Here is a 24753-nt window from a genome sequence, read left to right on the forward strand (position 1 = left end):
ATACCAAATTCTCTGAAAAATGTGCCTCAATGTTCTCTATTTTGGCAGGGCTTAAAATTGACGAGTTCTCAAGGAAGAAATTGGACTTGACTGCAGAGGAACTCACTGAGGAAAAGGCTCTGGCATACTCGTGCCTCTCTTGAATGCTCTCTTCTCATCTCTAGCTTGCGTTAAGAGGAGTTTGTGCTCCATGTCAGAGAGTTAGCTTCATTTTTTTTATTGAGCTTTTTAGATATCATAGAAACAATTGGTGATAGGGAAGCTGCTTCTCCCTAGGCTTTTTGGTTGTGCTTTACTTGTTTTGGATTCTCCCCCCTCCCCCTAAGTCATGGATTCCATTGATAAATGCAGTTATAGTGCATCAGATCTAAATGAGCTATCATGTTGATCTGTTGGTTGTTAATGCAGAGATAACCCAATTATTAATTCCTTAGGCAATCAAATGGTCCACACATTTCAGCTAAGGTTTTATTCTATGAGTCGAATGTCATGGATCTCAGTCTCTGGTGTAGTTTTCAGTGGCGGTGTTTATTAAAGCATGTCTTGCTGGAATACCTAAAGTTGCATCCAGGCCTAGCATTCTGGGTGTCAATAGGTATTTATATCTGTTATTTGTCAATGATCCTTAGATGCATTGGGTCGAATTTTTTGAGCGCTCTACTGAACCATCAATGTGGACTTCAGTGGGGGGTATTATATTGATGAGTCCTGTACCCAAGTTAGCCTAGACACATAAAACATAGGATACAAGCTTCAAGTGAAATCAAATTAGGGTGAATTTCACGGACACCCCTTGCTGTTTGGTCTAATTACAAGGACACCCCAAAAACTTTCAATATTTTGGGGACCACCTCTAATGTTATGACTTTATTACTATTAAGTGATGATGTCAGTGGGTTAACTCTTTCTAAATGATGAAACTACCCTTACAATAGGGTGAATTTACTGTAATACCCTTATTTTCTTGCCTCTTCACCAACTGTATACCTGAGTATCCTGCGAGCAGATGATGTATGATGGGACTACCTCGTTCTGGTGTGAACATGGGGCGACCTGCGAGGAGATTGTTCATGGAGAGAATTACAACTGTAAGTGCCTTCCAGGATACTCTGTGCACTGTGACCATGTTGGGTCTCCCTGTGGTCGACTTTTCTGTTTTCACAAAGTAGAGTGTTTTTGTTTATAGAAGTTTTAAAAACATACATGGATTTTGGTGTCACAAGATGTTCCTAGGATACACAAGTAAAAAAAAGTAAGGGGCAAATTAACAAGATGTAGTAGTTTGAGAAGTGGTTGTGGGTTCTACCAAAACAAAAAATTGAGAGAGAAGTGATTGTGGGCTTAGTATATCAATTTCCTACCAACTGTAAGATGGGCCACAAAAAGGAAGTTTAGCCTATGGACATCTAGGTGAAGCCTCCATGGAACGTAATCTGTATTGGAATGTTTTTGAGCTGAGGCATTTTATTCATTTGGCGCATTACAAATGCATAAAGATAAAGATGTGGCTGTTTGTATATCTATTTCTGAATCCTAAAACACTGAAACCGTATCAGGGCTGGGGTCCAACGTGGGGGCAGTGATGCTAACCCTAGCCATTGCTTGAGGTTTAAAGGCACAAATTGACCCAGACCAACCCAAGTTGCAATGTAACCCCAACCTCCCCCTCCCCACACTCGCACACCAAAAAAAACACTCCAAAACAAGTTGCGCCACAGCTCATTGGTATGCTCTCCTAAGCTGTTTACTCATAGATCCCTCTTCCATAAACTATATAATTGACACAAATAAGGGTTGTTTTTTGGGGTCAAGAGAACGCTACCTGATCATGTGGCCCCTGCACCAGCACGGAGGCCAATGGAAGCACACAAGCATCACAGGATGGGATTTCTGCCTTTCCATGGGGGTTGTGCGATCATTTTGTACCCACCTGTGTCTAGGCTCAGGTGCCATAAATATCTTTTTTTTTTTGTTGGTAGGATCTTATATTAAATATGTATTGTATAAAACATAGGAAGGTCAGCCCGGCCTTGATTCCGTGATAGACTTTAGAATTATCTCAACCCTAACTAAGCGAACGGGTCAGAGACCCCATAGTAGGACTGTAGACCAGTTGAAAAAATTGCATTGGAGCCTGGCCTGACCCTAGTTGCACCCACATAACATTGAAAATTTTTAAGCCATTTTTAATTCTTTTTTAATCTTTTCAACACATGAAACTTAAAAAGTCTACAGAGAAGCCGGGCCAGGGCTCCACTTTTGCACCGAGCTAGTTCCTCATTAATTAATTATCGGATAGAAGAAGAACAATACTTAGTTTACACTTGGATGCTAATGAGTCATGAGTGCTTTTCTCAAACGCCTTCAGCTCCAATAGATGATGAAAAATGCCAAATCCACTCATTATCATATAAAAGAATTAATATACTCTCTCTCTCTCTCTCTCTCTCTCTCTCTCTCTGGGATGAGATAATTAGTGTATTAATTAAAGAAAAAAACAACTATTATATGGTATATTGAATGTACCTTAAAACATTGTATTGGTTTGTCGGCAATACCAATGTGATGATAAATGGGGTAATCCATTTAGTAGGGCCCAATTTTGAAGAGGCCATAATTGGTGGAACAAGTTGGAGGCAAATTCCTCATTTCATGGCTGTTTTAACTTATCTTGAATTTGTTTAACAATAACAACAACAACAACTCAGATTTATTCCAATTTAATGGGACGGATTACATGGATACTTGTCTTCTAATTAATTCTATTCGATGTCATACTTGATACAAAACTTATGCTATGCATGTCTTTCTTCACCATTTCTCCTGGGGTTATTTTAGGTCTTCCCTTAACTCTTTTAGTTCTTTCAATCTGTATCAAATCAGTCTTCCATACTGGAGCAACTAAAGGCCTCCATTGAGCATGATCACGCCACCTTAAACGATTTTCTCGTAACTTATCATCTACTATGATCATTGCTTACCACATATATCCATCTCAACATCTTCATTTCCGCTATTCTAAGTTTATCTAGATGATACTTCTTAACTATCTAGCATTAGCATTCCGTACCATACATCATATATAGTCGGTCTTATGACTATCCTATAAAATTTTCCTTGAAATTTAAAAAAATACATCTATCACATAACACTTCAAACACACCACTCCACTTCATCCGTTATATTTGAATTCTCTATAAAACATTATCCTCTATGTCAGTTTTTCTTCCGGGTCAAGATTAATTTGTTAGAGATTGTCAATATTGCAACAAAACCTACACCGATGTCCACCTTTGGCATATGAATCACGTTATATCGGGTATCAATATATGTCCATCTTTTTCTCCTCTTGGTTGGAAACTATGTTGACAATAATGACTCTCAATAAGTAGCTAACACTAACTTTGTGTTTCTATCAACATAGACAAATGTGTTTGTGGTGGATCTAATCTTAGTATTTAGAATATAACAAGGAAAAAGGTTTTCTTTACCCATCAAGGGTCTTAATTAGAATCTCATCCTGTCACAATAAAGTGATAGAATCTCTTCACCATCGTAGGTGAAGAGAAACAACTGAGGGCGGCAACATCTTTGGTCGGCCCACCTAGCAATTTATACTTTCCGGCCCATATGCCACATAAATCTCAAAAACATTTTCAACATGCAGAGAAGGAAGGAGAGCCAGAAAAATAAGAAGTAGAAATTCATACACGTTTCCCAGAAGGGATCACTAGTTTAGCCCATAAGTTTTTCTTAGACCCAATCACCGAATAGCATATTTATAATGTCATTTGTTTATAGAGAAAGCCCTTTTAATAATTTGCCATGTGAAGTTCATTTCCAAAATCCAAAATCTTTTCTCGCATGCGTAGGTGGCTCGATCATATACTAGTAGTACTGATTTGTTTCCTTTTGAATTATTCAAACTTTACAAACCGGCCTCATCATAGTATTCAAGAATGATTGAGACTCAAGAATTTTAAAGAGTTAAATTTAGGGAATGAATCTCTCGATCTCTTGTCCCCTTCATTAACCACAATCTGCATTTTTTTCATGATTGATTCCTTTTTGTTTTTTAATTTTTACTGGTTGCCCTTTTACGCAACCAGTAAAAGGAAATGCAGTGTCGTATTAGGGACAAGTTTGATGTGGCCTAGCTAGTGGAGTTTGATTAATACAATGTTTGGGTTGGATTCATGAGAACTACGCTTAGAGCGGATTGGGCTCCTCTTCTTGGAGGGCATCGTTCAATGAGTGTTCAATGAGGCATCCGATAGCTGGGCTGTGTCCCACACATCTCTCGGCTTGTGTCTAGTCAGTCATTGGGATGTGTGCGACTCAGCCGTCGGATGTCTCATTGGGCACTCATTGAGCGATACCCTCCAAGGAGAAGAGCCCAATCCGCTTAAAACTCCATCAAGGGCTGCATTATAATACTTTTGTTTCTCTATTTCTTTGTTTATTTTGTTCCTGAGAATAAAAAAAAAAGTATAGAAATCCGTTTATTATCACTGGTTCATTTTTTGTTCTTGACAATTAACTAGGACAAAAAAGTTGTTGAGAAATAAATAAAAAAAAAATGAAACTCCAATTTGAAGCTTCTTTGTCCCAAAAATAAAAGGAAGAAATAAGGGAGGGGGGGCAGTTGCTCTTTAATGAGCACATGATTAATTTGATGGGCAAAAAAGCAGTAATTTCATATTCAAAATAAAACACCATCTCCAATGCAACTTCAACCATCACCGCCTCCACCACCTCAACCAATATTTGGGTATTCAATGGCATTTTTGAAAATTTATAAAAATTTTAAAAACAAAAATGATTGTGCATAACAAATGTGTTTCTGTTTATTTTCTAATCCAAAAATAGAAATTACTGTACTATGAAATGCGTTTTTTTGTCCAAAAATTTGGCCCAGTAATAGAAATACAAAAAGTCATTTATGAAATAGAAACATGACCCAGGAACAGAAATGTTATCATGTAGGCCCTAACCAGCCTTCATTGCCTTAAACTCTCCCACCAGGTTCCTCCCTTTTCCAAGGTTTGTACTACGTAGTTTAACCATAATTGGTATGATTTATATTTCAATTCCGCATTGATTTCATGAATGGTAAACAAATAGATTTGTGGTCAAGAAATTGAAATTATTTTGGTAGCATTTGGTAGTTCAATTTTTGAGAATAAATTCTCTATATTTATTTTGGAGAGGATGGTGGTGGGAGAAGAGGAGGGGTAGTATTTGATTTGATACCATATAAGTTCTCATCTCAAAATCTCAAACTATAAGGTGGAGAGACTCACAGGTACATGAGTGGACGGAAGAGCTTAGTAGTAACCAATGTGGGATTATTCTTTCAAGTACAATATATTCATTGATTTCACAATAATAACTTAATCGAGAGCAAGACTAACAACGTTTTACATGTCCTAGATAATTTGCACTAGTCAACCTCTTGTTTTAAGAAATTCATGATTCTTATTTATCAAATTTCAGAACCAGGACAGTGAATCCACACCCACAAATGATGCTATCCAAATAGAATATTCAACAAAGAAGAGAAAGATAATGGAAGGGAACCTGTATGTACCAACACAAAGATGGGGTTTTTTTTTTGAGGGAGGGGGGGAGGTTGAAAATGGTGAGTGACCTCCACAGGTAGCAAATCACCAATCTTTTGAAGAATAGTATTTCTACTCTGTATCTTTCTTGACAATTAGAGCACAATGAGAATACTATTCTTCTTCTTTTTTGACAAAAAAAAGAAAAAAGAAGAGGAATAGTATTCTCAAACAAAAATACTAAATAGGTTGTGCTCTCATTGTCAAGAAAGATACAGAGTAGAAATATGAACCCAAAAGACATTATAAAGGGAATATTAATGGAATTCAACCATACATTAGTACTTGAATCCCAAGAGGAATTGAAAATAAAGCAAGACACCATTTTGGAAATTAGAGGATCTATCACAAATTTCTTCACTTGAAAACAAAGGATCATGAAAATTAAATCATTTAAGATCAAAATTCCAGAATCTTGTAACTGATTCTTCCTCTTAAATTTGGACTTTAGAGAGGGAGGAATTGAATTGTATTACACTGCATAACGAAAGTCCAGAGATATACTAATCAATTAATCATAACCTTTGAAAAAGATTCACATTGACTGGGATTGATTATTATTTTCTTCTTGGGAGAATGTTCTCTATGCCGCAGCGTAGGTTGCGCTTAGGCACATGGGCAGCCTGTGCAGGGGAGCAGGGTGGTCATTACGCTCACCCCATGTGCCTGGCCGTAGCCTGCGTTGCGGCACAGAGAACAGCGCCCCTTTATTCTTTCTATTCTATTGGTAGGTCAAAGCTTACTTGGCTTACCCTCCTTGGAGAGTCCTTCATAGAAGCCTTCCTTCCCAATTTAGTAGTTAGTTTCCCATCGACATCCGGAAAAATTGCCATTTCATGATCGAGTATTGATGAACTTATATTAGTGTTAATTTGGGTTTTATTGTTCGAGAATGCAAAATTGATCCAGAATTGGAATGTATACCAAACGCTGCCCAAGATTTCAATTCTTAGTGTCACAATTGTGACACCTAAGGAACAAAACGTAGAGGCACGAATACGCAAACCCCTTGTTGCATACAAAGTATTAAACACCTACCCCATTTATGGTGATACCAGATTACAATTGTCTAGTCTAAAACTTGAATCGTTAAGAATAGAGTTTTTATACAAGATCGTGCATGGTGTATAATCGTATCTTCAACCGTTAAATGGGTATGATGATCATGCTTAGTTCACAATCCATCATCACCATCCAACGATTGCAAACATAGTCGTACACCCTGAATGCCCATACATGAAATCTTTAGCATAATTGTGAAACAAAACGTGACAAAATTGAATGCATGTTACCGTAAACTACGCAAGAGAACACTTTTTTTGTCGGTAAAAGAAAAATGTTTGTAGCTCCTATGATCCTATCAATTCAAGTGAAGCTTATCGAGTGTGATGTGACATTATTTAAACATTTAGTGAATCACCAATATTTGTACAATAATTTCTGTGGTTCTGGATTCTTCTCTTTTCATCCAAAGGTGATGTGACCCTATATATGAATATTTATTGGTCTTTTGGACGGTGAGTACCATCATTAAATTCCTCCTCTCTTGTATATATAGGGTCAAAACTATCATTTCCCAATCCAATCTAAATCTATTAATCTGAGGTCCGGTTTGTTTGATAAAGAATATGGAATGGAAATGTTGTAGGACTAGATTGGGATACGGGGTGAGATTTTTATTTTTTTTATTAATAAGAATCATGGAATATAGGGATGAGACTTTCAAGTACAACATCAGCAGATAAAGTATTTAATGTTTTATTCTTGAAATTTTGTTTATCATCCTAGATTAATCAAACAAGGTTGAGGGAGCCGTGCTCCTCTCGTCAGAGGCATTCACCCAGGGAATCCAACCGTCAAATACCTCATTGGAGAGGAGCCAGATCCAAGTTGAGGTGAGATTTTGAAATGTCACATTAACATTTTTTCACCTCAATTCTCTCACTCCACCTGGGTCCCCGTCAAATGTTGTGGTTTTAGAAATTCTCTCACCACTGCGGGTGAAGAGAAACTTGATTCTTTTTATTTTTAAATAATATATGTAGACATTAATCACTTAAAGGTGTACCAAGAACATTTTATATTTACCAAAAAAAAAAAAAAAAAAGTTTGCATCATCACTATCAATTACCAAATGCAAAGCCTAGTTCTTAGATAATTACTATGAATAATTACATTGAGAATATATTGTTAGAAATATAAATATATGTAAAATGGTTAACCTGAATCATTCAATCTTATTTGGCATATCTTCATATATAATTATAATGCATCACGAATGAAGATACAACTAGTACTCACTCTTTGATGGATAGAGATTGGTACACTTGGAAGGAGTTTTGGGTTGCAAGCCTTGCAGCATACAACAACAACAACTGTGAATGAATTACATTTGAAGAAGAATTAATAAAGAGACTCACTCCTTTGAAATGTTAGTTAGTAGTAGTATTACATGTATTTCTGTATCTTATATAAATAGAGAAATAAAGTCTCATTCCCTTCCCAATCTTCATTCTTCCAAGTCAGTCCTCTAATTAACTAGAGATCTAGCTCCCATGATAACAGAATTACAAAAAAAAAAAAAAAAAAAAACAGAAAAACTGACTTCAGAACTCCGGCAAGTCTAGTGACAATGAATCCCCTGACTTTATGAAGAGATCATACCAAAAATCAATGTCTTTGTTATTACTAAATCCATACCCACATACAGGTTCAGACATATAAACTGGAGAAAACTGAAATTGAAGTTCCGGTTTCAATTCCGGCATGCCGGAATTTTTCGCTGATGATAATGCCTCAGACCAGAAACTATCATCGAATTCAGAGAAAGTTACTGATGAATCCATGTTGAGGTTATCACTTCTTCTTGTTGTCACTACAGTAGATGAATCTGTTCTTGTGGAGGAAGATAAGTCACTAGAAGAAGTTTGTTGTGGGGACACTGGGGGAAGTAATCCTTGATTCTCCAATCTCATCATCAGATTCAGATTGGTTTGATAGCTCACGGGTTCTGAATCAGAAAAAGTTTGTTGGGTTTTGGTGTCAGAGCAGCTGATGGGTTGTTTTTGTTTGATCATGAGCTTCTTCTTGAGATGGGTATGCCATACATTTTTTATTTCATTATCTGTTCTTCCAGGTAATCTTGCAGCGATTGTAGACCATCTGGTGAGATCATAGAAATTAAACTTATAAATATAAATCTTTGTTTGAATAGCTCTGTAAACAGTTTCAGAATGTAACAGTAAACACATGCATGTATGAGTTCATCATGTGGGTTATCAGATCCGGACATCTAATACCACTATATTTCTGGTCCTTCAGTGCTAACTTTGAAGATTGTTTTTTTAAGAGTAATCCACTTGCAAGGAACCTGCAAAATTTGATTCCCACGTGGGTTTTTGGTCAATTGATGTGGGCGATGGAAGGTGTTTTAGAAATAATGGTTCTGTCACTCCACTATGACCGATTACCTATGAATTGACCAGCTAAGTTATATGCCCTTATTCAGGTAATCGCACATCAGCTGTGTGCTCCGACTATATTGATTTTAAGATGGAGATTTAATATGGTATCAGAACAGATACGTTGGACTTCCGTTGATGATGGGCTTTGCTCCACCCATGAAGACAGAATCCACAAAAAGGCCTACCTACACGTTGTGTGTGCTCCAACTATCAAGTATAAGAGCCACAAGAGGCCACCCAGATCATGATTGGTTTTTATAAAATTCCTTTGTGTGAAAAAGAAAAACAAGAGAGAGGTTGGAATGAGAAGTCATGATCAATAAGAAAACACACACCTGTTGCCCAGCATTTCATGCAATTTGATGATGGTGTCTTCTTCGTCTTTTGTGAAGTTGCCTCTCTTAATGTCTGGTCTCAAGTAATTAGTCCATCGAAGTCTGCAACTCTTCCCACATCTTAACAAACCTGAAAGACGGAGAAAAAAATTAAATAAACAACATAGAAAAACCTATAAATCTCAAAACCAGAATTCAATTCCGGAAAACAAAGAAAGAAAGATTATTGTTTGGAGAAATATTTGAAAACCCATTTAGGATTTGGCAATTAATTACCAGCTTGTTTGGGAAGTGCTCTCCAATTGCCATGGCCATACTTCTGGATGTAAGCAATCAAAATCTGGTCTTCTTCTGGAGTCCATGGACCTTTCTTTAATCCCATCTTCTCACAACATGGAGCTCTCACCATCTTTAATTGCTTTCAAAGTATTTGAGTTATGAGATAACCTGCTTCCTGGTAGCTCGATCTTATGCCCTTAGCTAGTTCTTCCCTATCTTTTTTTCTCCTCTCTTCTTAGCTAGTGGAGAGTTGAGACTTCAGATCCAAAAGCCCAAGCTCTTTTTAGGTGCATGGATGGCTATTTATCCTTTCATGAGATAACAAATTCTTTTTTTTGGTAGAAACATGAGATACCAAATTCAAACGTGCTGGAAAGAAAGAAAAAAAAAGCAATTTCAGATTTCAAAAGCAAACTAAAGTCCACAAGGAAAGCAATCTCTCTCTCTCTCTCTCTCTCTCTCTCTCTCTCTCTCTTATTTAGTGAGGTCACTAACTAGTTTAGACTTAACAAAGACACACAGAGGAGAGGCACCCCCAATCTTGCTGGCTAATTTGTCATATCGGGTTGAAGACCTGAAGAACCTCTGCTTCTTTTAAGTGGTCCTTCAAAGCAGAGCTGTGAATTTTATGGTGTAGTGAGGAACTGGGCCAAAAAAAAACCGTGTGATTGACTGATTGGCAGATCTGAAAATAAAATAATGGATTATCTGAGAAATTGCAATCCATCCTTAGTCCTCTGTTCAGACATAAAGGTACACCATGGTCAATAAACCATCTTATCATTTTACAAATTTGCACTATAATTTCTTTTCCCTTTTCTTTAATTTTATTGAAATTATTATTATTATTTTTTTTTTACTTTTTTCTCAATAGTCAATACTCAAAAAGCAAAGAAGGAAGGAAGGAAGGAAGGAAGGAAGGTGGCTAGAAAGGTGAAAAAAGGGTATCTTTGTGTTCACACTCCAAGCTTGTTGAATTTGTCTATATTTTTCAAGTTAAAAATTACCAAAAATCCACTTTAATGAATTGGGCTATTTTATTATTATAATTATTTATTTTTATTTTTATTTTGGAGTTTTGGCTTCAAAGGGGTATGAAGGAGGTCAAACAAAGAGGCTTGTGTTTTGGTCATCAAAGTTGAATATCAATCATTGATTGGCCATGCAAATGCATTGTTTCACTTGTTTGATCATGACCATTGAAGAAAGCAATAATATCTATTATAGGGTTATTGGCTGTTAGCCATACTAGTCAGACCAGCTGACTTTTGGTTCATATAACCAAACCCCCTTTCTCTACTTCCTCTTATTGGCAGTTCAACATCTAGTCTTGCCAAGCTATATTGGAATTAGTCCTTTAAAAATATATATCAAAGAGGTTTAAGAGATCTGTCTTATCTTATACTACACTTAAATGGTAAGCTCTAATTAATTAGACTATGTCAATTTCAAATTTTCTTAAGTGGGTTTGGTCTCCAACATTACTAACTGCTTCTTCCTTTACTGTTCTAGGTAAATTGACATTTAAATGTAGGTTTAGGATCCTTTCAACCAACTACTTTAAAAACAACTGTAGAGAATATATCAAAATTCTTCATTTTTGACCTTTGTGTGTTGTATCAGCTAAGGTTTGTTATTAAACCACATTTGCTAGAATTCTCATTGTTTAATTATCCTAATCTTCAACTAATTAACCAAGTACTTACGACAATAATGTCGTAATACTGAGGTCAGTAGGCAGGTAGCTACATAGAGGAACAAATATTTCAAAGTTGTACTAATTAGATTGGAAAAATTAACATTAATGAAATTATGAAAATATAGGATTTAATATTTTTGCTTTTGAGTGAGTAAGGATAGCTTAACTTAAGTTTAATTTAGATGGACAGATACTTTCCTTTCTTGGGCTTTTTGATTGACTTTGAATAGCTCAACCTAATAGCTGCAATTAATATGATTTGTATTCCATAATCTAATTACCCTGTGCTTCTTAATTCATATTTACCAGAAACTTCTTATAGCCAATATAAGCCCTCCATTGTCCAAGTGGTCATTAGTTTGAAGTTTGATCTCTAATGGTCATTGGATTTCCCATTCCCCTGCATATAAAAAAGATGGGAGAATGTTCTTTACGCCGCAGTGCAGCCTGCACCCAGGCACATGGGCAGCTTGTACAGGGAGGCAGGGTGATCATTGCGTTCACCCCCCATATGCCTAGGCGCAGGCTGCGCTGCGGCACAAAGAACAACGTCCCAAAAAAGATTTAACACTTTAGACAATATTAAGAGTTGATTTGAAGCATAGGAGTTAAAGGCTTCACAGCAAAGTCATAAAAATCAATAACCATGATCTTGACTCAACTCCTGGTGATAATAAGCCTTTTTTTTTTGGGTTTTTCTAGGGTAGTAGCTGTCCTGCCCTTTGAAGATCTGAAACAAAAGTTAGTGGAAAGCCTTTATGGACGGATGAAACAAAACAAAGATGAAGATCTACGCGCAATCCCTGACCCACCGACAATGGATTTTGGACCTGCGTGTAAAATTTTAATAATCCATAAAATATTAATTTGATTCTCTTTCCGCCAAGTACTTTTAGAGTACTAAAGAGTTGAAATGAAACTGTGTTCCATATAAAGGGTAACATGTACATTCTGTGCACAGCCAGTGAAGTGAAAGGGCCTATTTACCTACCACCATTCTTTAGCCACGGAAAGAGAGGTGATTTATTATTATTATTTATTTTTTTTTGGATAATAGAACACAGATTTATTGATACTAACGTGTAAGACACACGGATGGAGAAGAAACTAACTCCAAAATTCATGGATCGGCAACAAGCCATATGAGAGTTGATTTGATTAAGTTGATTTCAAAGGGTATATATGTCAAAGTTCACAATTTTATCTCAACCATATGTATAGTGCACTATGTATACTAAATTGTTAAACCCATAATTTACTATGGCAAGAGATCTCTACACAAGCGTATGGGCCAATGAGTGAGCACGCCTGGGTATCTACCCAGGGACAGAGGCATCATCTCGCGGTGCCTTGTGAGAGGGCGTAGAAAACACCACCAAGTAGAGGTCTTTTTCCCTTTGCTTTTCATCAATTTTGCAAATCTTTATATACGCAAGATGAATAGATGGTGATGTCGAAATGCCCAGACTTGAGAGCCAAATCGACTATCGTAACCAATATGTAGGGCATCTGATGGCTTTTCCTTCCTTAATGCACCATTAAGTATCATTTGCTCAAACATTTTCATGTCTTCATAACATCTTCTAAAGTTCTAATGTGGAAAAAAAATGATTTTGAGCATATTCATTGCTCTTATACCCAAATAAAAATATAGGAAAATGTTCTGTGTGGGGAGGGGGGGGGGGGCACGTCCAGACAATGGAGGGCAAAATGATCACCCCGCCCCCATGAAAAGCAGAAATTCCACCCCCGAGATACCAGCACGCACTCTCATTGGCTGCCACACACGCATGGCCCCTGCGCTCCCCCTAAAAATATGTAGTCTTTAAAACTTAATGCTAAGTTGTTAACTTTTAATTTTATTTAGCAGTGACTTATACTTTATAGAAAATATGGTATTAAATTTCGATAATATTCTTACCATGTACCTAGAAAGCACTAATACAATACCTGTAAATGTACTAAAGCAAGCACATCCAAAACCGTTTTCAGTTTCAGATTTATATTCCAAATTTTAATAAGTACTAGTCTTTGTACCGATCATTCCATTTGTAAGCAACTACAATTATTTCTAAACTTATTTTCTTTAATTTTCCTTTTGGTGAAGGCAACTGCTAGTGTTGTTGGTTGATGCCCCCTACTTCTTGTTGCAAGGTCTCAACAGGTTAAGGGATTGACTCTCTTGCCTTCACTTTGTGCCAAAAAAACGCTTCCGGTAGATTTACTCTCTTTATACTCTGTTAGTAGATGACAAAATGTAGCATTAAATACACATCGATATGGTTAATTAATGAGCAAAAAGGTATGCTTATTGAGGTGGTGAGGATCAGAGATGGAGGAGAGATTACAGAGGAGTGTTAGGGTTTATTAAGGTATCTTGGAGGGAGTTTCCTATGACTTATTTGGGTTTTCTATTGGGGCTTCTTGTAGATTTAGTAGGAATTAGTATCCAATCTTTAAGAAGATGGTTTTCCATTTAACAAGATGGAAGAAAAGATGGTATTTTAGGTATCTTTTTGGGGAAGAATCATTGTGAAAGGGTTATCTATTTTGCACTCCTTCAGAACATTGTAGATAATCTTTCTTCTTTTCTTTAATGGTATTTTTTTTTTATTAAAAAAAAAAAAAAAGTATATGCATACTTAAAATAAGGGAAAATCATAACTGCAGAGAGGAAGACAACAATCTAAGCCTGCCAAAGAAAGCAGGAAATATGTCATAAACCATGTTCAAGAGTACATGTGGTCCAACAACTCAAGAATCACTGGCCCCACTTGGGATAGAAGATTATGATAAGATCTCCCTATAGATGTGGTGTGAAACTTCTAGGTATTGAGACACTCAAGTCACTCAGTAGGAGGGGGGAGCGGGGAGGGGTGATTTTCATCTTTTCAAGTGCGGTGCACTGTCCAGTGCATGACACTTAAGAATCCAATCGTAAAAACATGGACAATGACGTCTTTTTATCTTTTCGAGTATTGGGTGGATGGTTGGATTCTTAAGTGTGATGTACTAGACAATGCACCGCACTAGAGAGGATAAATTTATAAAGGAGAAGGCACGGAAGATTTTCTTTAACATAAGTGAACCAGTGAGATTAGGATTGTTAGTTGCAGGTTCAGAGTACAGTCACTGTCCTAACATGTTTTCTCTCCTAAGGCTTCCTTTTGCTTCCAGGTAAAAATCATAGAAAAAGAAAATGTGTAGGTTAAATTATTAAAAATTTTAAGAAACTCTCTCTCTCTCTCTCTTATCCATTGATAGATCAAAGGACCAATACACGTTAGAAAACTACTACATTTTTTATCATGCTACTTGGGCTATGTTTGGTTGCAAGAGAAATGAAGATTTTCAAATCTAAAAATGGAAACTTTTGTATTAATTACTCAACATGATTGCATAAACTAGGGCTACAAGAATAAAAGTATCTTTTTTTTAAGTTTAAAAATTTCACTTTTCTTCCCTTTAATTTTTCTTGCAATCAATCGAAGCCTTAGGGAAAAAGATTGTCATGCCACCGAGTGTGCGGTTTCCCACTCATGTGATTTTTTTAAAATTTTTTCTTACCAATTCTCAAAATGTGGGTCCCATATCTGATATCTTTTTCAGAGCACCCATTAATGTGGTTTATAAATTCCTCCCCACACTGGCAGCATGGGGAACCCTATCCCATAAACTTTTTTTTTTTTTTAATGGTAAAAGAAGATTTATATTAGTTAAGAGAAATACAAGAGTCTATACAACAAGGGGTATGGGGGGCAAAAACTAAAAAACACCTAAACCAATTGACAAGGGGCATATTACTAATTGACTTAAAGGAGATGTCATTAGATCTAGCAGAGATCTTCAAAAAATAACCTAGGACTTCAAGAGGCCATGGGGAAAGGGATGGAGTTGGAAGAAGTCCAGGTAGCACTTCATTAGAGCACCAAACTTCTTTCAGCTTCAAACCTCTCAAGACAGCAAAATCAAGTCCGTTGAGGATTCCGGTCAGCTCAGGTTCCAAAAAATGATTGTTTTTACTTCAACCAGCGGTCAGAAACAGAAGTTTCCCATCAACCAAAAAACCAAAGACCCAGCTAGGCTTACCTAAAACTTTGCAGTCAAACCCTACGCATAACAAGACAGGAAAATCTAATGTGGGTAAATCAAAACTAGACAAGGAAACATGGTTAGTAAAATCCGAAAAATTCAACTAAGAAGGAGGAACATCACTAGAATCAAGTTGATAATGGGGTGGGGCAATGTTTAAATCCAATAACCACTGGTTTATTCGACTTAGAGTCTGACCAGGGTTAGGTCACACAGAATTAAACAGAAAATTCTTTCGAGCCTACCAAATAACATAACAAGTAATGATGAAAACAGAAAAAAAAAAACCAAATTAAAGATGGCTTGTCAAGCTATCGGTCCAGCAAAGCAGAGATGCAGAAATGTCTGAGAAAAGAAAATGAAATGAATTCAGTCCTCAGACCCAAAGGACCAGCTACCCAGATGTGCTTAACCCAGTCATAAGAGAGGAGGATATGCCAGAGGGTCTCATTACAAGTGCCACAGAGAACACAAGTGAAATCGATCTGAGTCCATTTCGAAATAAAATCCTTAACTGATATCTCTGCATATAATACACGCTAGAAAAATAGTTTAAACTTAGAAAGAAGTTTAAGTTTCCAAAAAAATTTCCACCAAGCGATACAAGAAAAGTGTCAATTAAAGATGTGGAAGAAATAAAGGAAGCAGCTAATTTGGTTTTGAAACGACCATCCCTAGCCAGCATGCACCACCAAGAATCGAGGGATTCCGAGCAGGGAATATTGAGAATCAAATTCATCAGAGAAGGGGAAGCCTCTCTAAGGAGGTCCAGATTCCAGGTTTGGTTGGTAAGAACTTATATCCGCGTATCCACCACTTTAGCATATTATATACATCTTATCTTAATGTATTTTTTGGCTATCAAGGAAGACTTGGGTCATGGTCATTCAATGGACAACATTTACTTGGGTCAATATATTGTGCCGTATTCAGTCAGATTAGGTTTATTTAGGTGCAACTTGATTGAATTCATTGACTTCTTAGTCTATTAATTAATTGAGTGGTTTTTTATCAAACTCAATTAGAGAATTTTTTTTACCCAAAAAAAAAATTAGAGAATTTTGAAATATTAACAAAAAAAATGATTTTCTTACCAGATTTTAAACAGATGATGCATGAACCTAAGAAAACCTGTTTAGCTTTCATTTAGCCTCCCATTATCTATGACAATCCATATTTCTTTTCTCTCTTTTAATATTGTTTAATGTACCTTCAATCATCCTTCTTGATTAAGCTAGCTTGAAATTACTTGAGCTTTCTTTTTCTTCCCACTCACTTAGTTTTTAATTAGTGGATCATGATCAAAGATCGCTACTCTTATCGCATTTTCTATGAACCTTTCTTACTTATTTTATTTTTTAACCAATCAGTTAGGTCATATATCTAGGAAAATTTCATGTTTTACTTTACTTAATCACAAAAAGTAAGATTTGAAGCTAAGATAGGAGAGACTGGACATTAGCTTCCTATGTCAATCAATATATTAGAGAAGTTTATACCTCTGTTTGAGCTATAGAAGTTGGGCCAAATGAAAGGGCCCTTAAGCCTAATAGAGATGAAATAGTTATCCAGATCTTTCGTTGTCAAAGCCCATAATCCCATTTTTGGATAAGTACAATAACATAGCAAAAAACACAAAAAAAGTTTGGCGGAAAGATTCTGTAATCTGTACTGTGATGGATAAGTCCCTGTGTTAGAGAGACCTGCAACACAAAGTTCCACAAATGTACAACCATGAACAATTCATGACAAAGATGGGTTTCATGCAAGTTAAACAACTCCACCAATAAGAAAAGAAAAAAAAATTGAAGATTTAGAAAAGAATAGACAAAGGTACATAAACTCATCATTGGTGCATCATTATTTACCCATTTCTTGCCAACCAAACATATCTTCATGGACAAAGTTTTCCTTCACCATGTGATGAAGGTTCACCCCACGATCCTGGGGTTCACAAACCCTAAGGGGTTTTAGTACAAGTCCAAAAATACCCTCCCGATACCTCTCCTGTGCCATCTCAAATACGCAGTGAATGGATTCTCATTCAACGTGGCTGAAGGAAAACTCGGTCCTATCTTTATATCTGTACTTAATTTTAATTTTCATAAAAAATAATATTTGCCCTTTTTATTTGCCACTTCAATGTGGCATGTATTGGGCAGTGTTTTAGAGGTTTCACAGCTCCTATTGTTCCCTACTTTCTGTATGATACATCTTTGCTCTTCAACCTCTAGCAGATATTCTCACTAGCACATAGCTTTAAATACATGAATATGCTGAACTGCCATGTATTTGGAATGGTTTAGAACCAAAAAAAAAAATCCTGAACAACAAACAGAATTGGTCAACTTTAATTACTTGCTTTACCAAAAAAAAATCTCCATAACCTAAAGACAAATAGTAATGTGAAGACACAATTTGTACTTCACCATATTGCAAAGGTCAACCTTGTCCACCAGGAATAGTAGCAACTATACTACTAAATCCAGTTGACGAATTTGGTCTTAGAATTGTGTTATGTGCCTAATGGGGCCCACTCTAGTGTATGGACGCTAGATTGGGCCAACCTATTATGGGATAGGTTAAAGGGTTTGATTTAACGCGTTCCATTGGTCAAGTACCTAATAAATTGTCGTAGAATATAAAAAACAGATACATGCAGTTCTAGATTTCCATCTGATTCCAAAGGAATATCTATAGGTGTGTGATAACAAGCTGTTCAAATCATTATTTGGTAGAAGTGCAATAACCAATGTTAAATTTTATATCATCCCTACAAAATGTCAACAGCAATACAAGAAGCAGAAACTTGAATGTTTCAGAGTGTAATATTTTACATCCTCTAGAAAATACAATGACATTACATCATGGGGACAACAATTCCTTTCATTCACCCCTTTCTTTGAGGTTGCAATTAAATGTAAAAAACAATTTCAATGCCATCAAAATATCTATTCAAGGAAGGACTCAACAATCTCCATAGAAAGTCAAATACCAAACAAAACCTTACATTTTACAGGGTAACAAATCTGACAGAAAACTCCTAGCCTCATAAAATGAATAGGCAAAAAGAACTTCCAAAATGTCCACGACCACAGCCTCTACCAGAGAAGAGGAATCTCATCCCCTGCAAGCAAGAAAAGCTTAACCTTCCTGGAACAACCTTTGTGCAGTTACCAGAAGCTGAAGATGAGAGAATATTTCATTCGGGGGAAAATTTTCACCAATACGGAATTGACTTTTGACAGGCTGGTAGTCAAGATGGAGGCCAGCAAGAAACTTTGCAACATGAAACTCAGCTCGTTGAAGCTTCAATTGCTCCAAATCAGGAGTAAGAGATTGATGGATCTGGGGTTCTTAAATAATACCCTTATAGACGTTGAAGTACTCATTCAATGACTTATCCCCTTGCTTGAAGTTGAACATCTTCTCGTAGAGTTCATAGGTTCGGGACAGATTTTTCTCTTGAGAGAAGGTTTCTTCTTAAATCATCCCAAACTCCCTTTGCAATAGTACGAAACATAACATTGGCAGTGATAGCAGGGTCCATACTATTCCACAATCAAATTTTGAATGTGGAACTTTCATGTATGCATTCTTCATAGGCAGCAATGGCAGTAGGATCCTTTGAATCAGCAGATGGAGGATCAGAAGTAAGGTATTTCATCTTCCCTTTGGCATGTATGTAGACTTGTACAGCCTGAGCCCAATATTCAGTTTTATACTGATCATCTAAATGTGTACATTATCAACAGGAACCTTCGGATCTGCCATCATGCAAACTGGAAGTATAGGAATCAAAGGGAGCATTCAAAACAGCAACAACAATAATAAGAACACAATCCGGCAGTAGTAGGAATGTTCTAAGAACAGCAACACAGTCGGCAGGAACCAGAAATCCCAACCGAGACCTTGAAACCCAATTTTTGGGTGATAATTAAGTTGCAGCCGAAAAACAGGTCAGATAGACCTGAAAATAGGATCGAAGCCTCGAAGGTCCCTCTGATAAGAGTGTCCCAGTGCACGAGGCTCCCGCTACTGCAGGGTCTGAGAGGGGCAAAAATCAAACCATCAGGATAGGATGATCAACCTAGTAGTTCAGAAGTAATTTGACAAATTCAACTTCTGAAAAATAGCCCAAAAGCAAGGTACCACAGGAGTGTATGGAGAAAGCAAATTCCAGAAAAATAAACCATCAGAATGCCTTAAAAACTGGATCGAGCGTACTTCAGGGGAGACTCAAATCAACCTCAAAAATATACTCACATCAGCCGGTTGGATAAGGGATAATTTCAGATCTCAGTAGCTGCAGAATAATCAACAGAAATAGAAGCCGCAACCTTCATATAGATATATATTGATGTCGGGAAGCAAATATCTTCATAACCAGCAAGAGATTGATAGAATGATGCCCTCGTTTAGTTTCTTATCATCATTAACTAGGGCAATATACAATAGATAGACAGCATAGGTTGCTGCAACCAGGAAAAAAACAGAGTCCTTGAATGGACTATCAAACCAGCAGAGGAAGGAAGATGACCACTGGTATTTATTGCTCTGATACCATTTGACAGTATCAAAATCTAAATAACAGTAATCGTACAAGAGAGAAGAGCAAGAATTGACGAAGGAAGAGGTGAGGCTGCCGAGGAGATCAGCAAACTCGATGATTCCTGCAGGCCCCTCTAACCGCTAGTATTTATAATACGGAAATACAATCTTAGGGAGTACAAGAAAGAGTATCCTTAACTGATCAAAACTTAAGACACCTAGCTAACAGAGGAAAGAAATAAACCAACACACCAACACTAACTAAAGTAACCAACCACGATAGGGACACTCCCATTATCATGGTACACACCACATTGTACCCCCACGAAACACTTATTTGTAACATTAACAGAAAGAAATCAAATTTATGTAAGGAAAGGAATCAAATATAATTTATATAAGGTAAGTTCAGAAACCTACCTAAATCCAGCTGCTCTATATAAGGAGAGTTAGTGGGCAGCAATATACATACTAAAAAGTTAAATTAGACAAGAAACCCTAATTAGGTCAGAGTGCAAGCAATCTAACCTAACATAGAAAGGAAACCTAATATGCAAGGAACAACTATGGGAGTGGATGAAAAATCCTATATAACAAGTTACCACAGTGATATAGGACAGTATACAAATTTTTATGGAAACTTTATTAGGGAAAAAATGGCGAAACGGTAAAAACACTGTTTTATGTGATGCATAGAATGAATGAGGTGAGTGCTAAAAATTGGGGGGGGGGATTACCAATAAAAATATACTGTTAGTAAACACCAGAAAACAAATTTTTGAAAATTTTGGAAAACGTAGGGTTAGGGTGGCCAAAAGAATACCCCTCCCCATATGCAAGAAACTTACTAGAATGCATGTAAATCATGGGAAATATATGAAACAGTACCTAAAATAAAATAAAAAATAAAAACCAGTGGGATGATGCATGAAACCCTAATGAATCTATTGGAAATCAGTAAACAGAGAAACAACATGGTTAGATGCATGGGAATGCAAAACCCTAATTTTGAAATGGAAAACTACCTACATGTGATGCATGAAATAAAGTGCAAACAGAGGAGAAAAATTATGGATAAAAAAACAATAAAATGTATATATTAATGAGGTAACCCGCCAAAAATTAGACCTAAACTCTACAGGGGGACGAAATTAAAAATACAAGGGTGATTCTGCAGCCCTACTATGGACAACAGCTTCACCCTTTCAAAGCTATATGATTGCTGCTAAATAGAGATCAAACAAGGATATTAGAATGTAAGGGAATGAAGAGGGGGTCGGTAGCTTTGATGCAACCTCTCTAGAGTTTGGGGGACGCCCGGAACTCAGGCGGAAAGCTCTCACTCGGACTAGGAGAAGGGAAGTAGTCAAGTGTGTAGGGTTTTCACCCATCTTGCTACTCACTTCTCCCACTTCACTTGTTGTGGCTCTCTTCTTAGCTTCTTTTGGTCTTTCTTGGTGTGTTTGTGTAATGGAGGTTGGGCCCTATTTATAGTGTTGAGGCCCCTCTTTACTAGGTATGGTAAGTTAATGGTAGTATACAACAACCATTAGATTTTAAGGTTTTAGGTTCAATGGTCTGGATCTGTCAATCCAAGGAAGGCAACTCCCCATATGGAAGGCGAATATACACCAAATCAAGGGGGAGATCAAGCAATTTTGTAGGCAACAAGGGAGTGGGTGGAGGCACCCACACAGTCTTGGGCGGCTCCCACTCCCCTTGGGGCAGCTTGGACTGCTATTTGGCGGCCAAGGCTACCCCATTTGGAGGCTACACAAGGAGCCACCTAGGCAGCTACAAGAATCAGTCCAAGGCTGCTTCTAGAAGGGCCAAAGTGGTCCCTATGGGTCCAGATGCATGGTCCTAGCCTGGGCTAGCCTGGGTTCGACCGTTTTCCAACAAAAACCTTAAAATCTTGAAAAAGTCATATCTTTTGAACCATAGGACAAAAGTTTACGAATTCGGTGTCGTTGGAAAGATATTTTCAATTACTATCCGATGGAACAAGAATTGAGACCTGGTTTGGCCGAAATCATTTCCGAAAAGTGCTTTCGGGAGTTGGAACCTCCCAAAAGTTTTTTGCATAAAATAATGAATAAAATGTGTCGTTTTCGTCCTGTCTTTTAACACTGGATTTTTAATAATAAAGAAACATCTAGTTGTAATGTTTGAGCCAATTCTAAGGTTGTTTGGTAGGTCGAACCCTACCAAGGGAAATTTGGTCCACTTTGGGCAGTTTTCCGAAATTGCTTTGGGGGAAGGGTTCCAGTTTATTAGGTTCAAATTTAGGGGAGGCTCTTCACTTAAAATTAGGCCCCACACACCATTCCAAAACAAAATATTATCATCGTTCCGTGCATCCCCCAAAGTGACAAAATGGGGTGTCTACAAATATATATTAGGGCAAGAGATCTCCACTTGGTCGCATGGTCTCTACACAAGCGTCTGGGCCAATGGGTGAGCACATCTGGGTATCTACCCAGCGGGCAGAGGCGTCATCTCATGGTGCCCTGTGAAAGGGCGTAGGAAACACCACCAAGTAGATCTTTTCCCCTATACATTAATACCAAAAATTCAGAAGTTGCATCGTCTTATTTTTAAAACTCAAATTTTTATAGGACAGTTATACGACCAGCAATGATGTATGGAGCTGAATGTTGAGCAATGAAGAAAGAACATATACACAAACTTAGTGTAGCTGAAATGAGGATGTTGAGATAGATGAATGGTCCAACTAGAAAAAATAACATAAGAAATTAACAAATTAGGGCTAATTTAAGAGTAGCTCCATTACACGATAAGTTGAGAGAATGTCGTTTGAGGCAGCACGAACATGTACAGCGGATGTCTTTGAATGCTTTAGTTTGGTGGAGCAATGATATGATTCAGATTAGAGGAGCTAAAAGAATCAGGGGTAGGCCTAAAATGACCATAGGAGAAGTGGTGAGGAAAGACATGTATGGCTTAGGCCTAGTAACAAGTATGTCTTTGAATAGAGCTGATTAGAGAAAGAGGATCCATGTAGCAGGCCCCATTAGTAGGAATAAGAATGAGTTGAGTTGCGTTGAGTTTTATATCTTATTTATGCTATGATTTCCACCCCATACCCGTTTTCAATTTTGGAAATTAGCATCTCTCCATGAATACCAGTTGCTCAATCTTGCTAGCACTAATACACAACCAAACCCAACAATCACACACTTCTGGACGAATCACTTACGAACTCCTACAAGTTCGGGGAATATAATAAGTATAAAGAATAGTGTTTAAAAAAAAAAAAAAAAAAAAAAACTCATTAGTACTACATTCTCAACTTCAGCAATAGAGCAGATACATGTGTAACTCGATGCAGGGGGGAAAAAGGAGGAAGAAAAATAGAGCAGTAATTAAGTGCCAAATGACATGCCCTCTGAACTAAGAATTGGAAGGTTGATTTGACATTGACAAACATTTTGGAGGTACAGAAATAAAAATTCAGCCAAAAAGACAAAGCAAAGGTTCATATAAATGAGATCTATGTAAAATTAGAATTTTCTATTTAATCAAATGATCATGTAACCACTAGCCAAACCAAAAAGTAGTTCTGAAATCTATAATGCAGGCCAAAGTAGAAAGAGAACACAAAATCATGCAAGAAAAAGAGATTGGGGACTCACTCAGCCAAGGGCTTGGGACTATATCCATTAGGAGAAAATTCACTAAACTTTCACTGTATGAGGACTCACCTAGCTTGAGCTAACCAAATTCTCAATGAAAATATGGAATACAGTAATACACCCTTCCATTAGACAATGTATCCTCACATAGAAACTAGATAGGGTCTAGCTATTTGATGGTCAAAAACTTAATAAGATTCAATACCATTTTTCCTTTGAAACCAACCTAGAGTACCCGCATGACTTTGTTTACCATGCAACTAACACAAGTTTCCATATTATTAACCTAGGAAGTCCACCGTTATGGTGTACACATGTACTTCACCTTTCTCCATGTCCATTCACTCATTTAATAATGTGATTTGCAAGTTCTACAAACCTATTTAATTGTGTGAAATTATGCTTTTCATCCTACCAATGTTTGCTACGACATGAGAGCAAACTCAATAGAGTGAATAATGGATGGATCAAAGGTTGGACAGCAACAATTTAGAAATATAAGCAGGAAGTGTTCTCCCGGTGAGTGCTCAGGAAGGTACACTTTCCACAAGATGTCATCATCTTGAGTTACTAAATGGATTGAAGTTTAATACAGCAATAGTGCACAAGTATTGGAATTAAAGTAACAATACTAGTTAGATTCAATTACTTAAATGGATTGCTGAGTTAAACTTCTAATTTTTAGTTTTAAGATTCAGTTTCCTTAAATGGTCATGAAGAGTGATCAAATATTTCTTATCTAGTGATGGAACCTGCCTATACGCTTTACTTCACTCAATATTTTTATCTGTTCTCGAGGAACCTGTCTCTAAAAAGTTCTGCCCCAAGTTCTACAATTAGTCTGGTGGTGCACCAGCAGTTTTTCTGATGTAGACAAGCATTACAGCAAGTACTATAGCCGCAGACCTAAGAAGAACCAGGCTCATACTTAGGCCCATGGTTCTTCAACTGGACCTTTGGTTCAGGCCAGACCAAGCCCATGGTCTGGGTTAGCTGGTTCACTAAAAACCAAAATCATGGGGTGGTTTTATGTAATTTCTATTTTGAGTTTTAAGT

General features: G+C 37.0%; 2 protein-coding genes across 3 annotated transcripts in view; one reads left to right on the top strand and one right to left on the bottom strand.

Annotated features, from left to right (window-relative positions):
- LOC122659290 (malate dehydrogenase, cytoplasmic) overlaps positions 1–205 on the top strand; it is a 6444-nt gene extending 6239 nt beyond the window's left edge. Inside the window, exon 7 of the mRNA XM_043854420.1 lies at positions 49–205. Within this exon, the coding sequence (XP_043710355.1) occupies positions 49–143 (95 nt within the window). The 3' untranslated portion in view covers positions 144–205. The remainder of the gene's footprint in view (positions 1–48) is intronic.
- The window catches only part of LOC122659296 (transcription factor MYB4-like), a 17497-nt gene extending 6299 nt beyond the window's left edge, over positions 1–11198 (bottom strand). Inside the window, exons 1-4 of one of the 2 annotated variants that reach the window (XM_043854427.1) lie at positions 11189–11198; positions 9697–9895; positions 9421–9550; positions 8193–8783 (exon numbers count right to left, since the gene is read on the bottom strand). In XM_043854427.1, the coding sequence (XP_043710362.1) occupies positions 8228–8783; positions 9421–9550; positions 9697–9829 (819 nt within the window). In that variant the 5' untranslated portion in view covers positions 9830–9895; positions 11189–11198 and the 3' untranslated portion in view covers positions 8193–8227. Of the gene's footprint in view, positions 1–8123; positions 8159–8192; positions 8784–9420; positions 9551–9696; positions 9924–11188 lie in introns of those variants that run through there. The other variant, XM_043854432.1, reaches the window with a different exon arrangement.
- Between the last annotated feature and the right edge of the window lie 13555 nt (positions 11199–24753).

This window comes from Telopea speciosissima, chromosome 1, assembly GCF_018873765.1.
Source record: "Telopea speciosissima isolate NSW1024214 ecotype Mountain lineage chromosome 1, Tspe_v1, whole genome shotgun sequence".
Classification (NCBI taxonomy): Eukaryota; Viridiplantae; Streptophyta; class Magnoliopsida; order Proteales; family Proteaceae; genus Telopea; species Telopea speciosissima.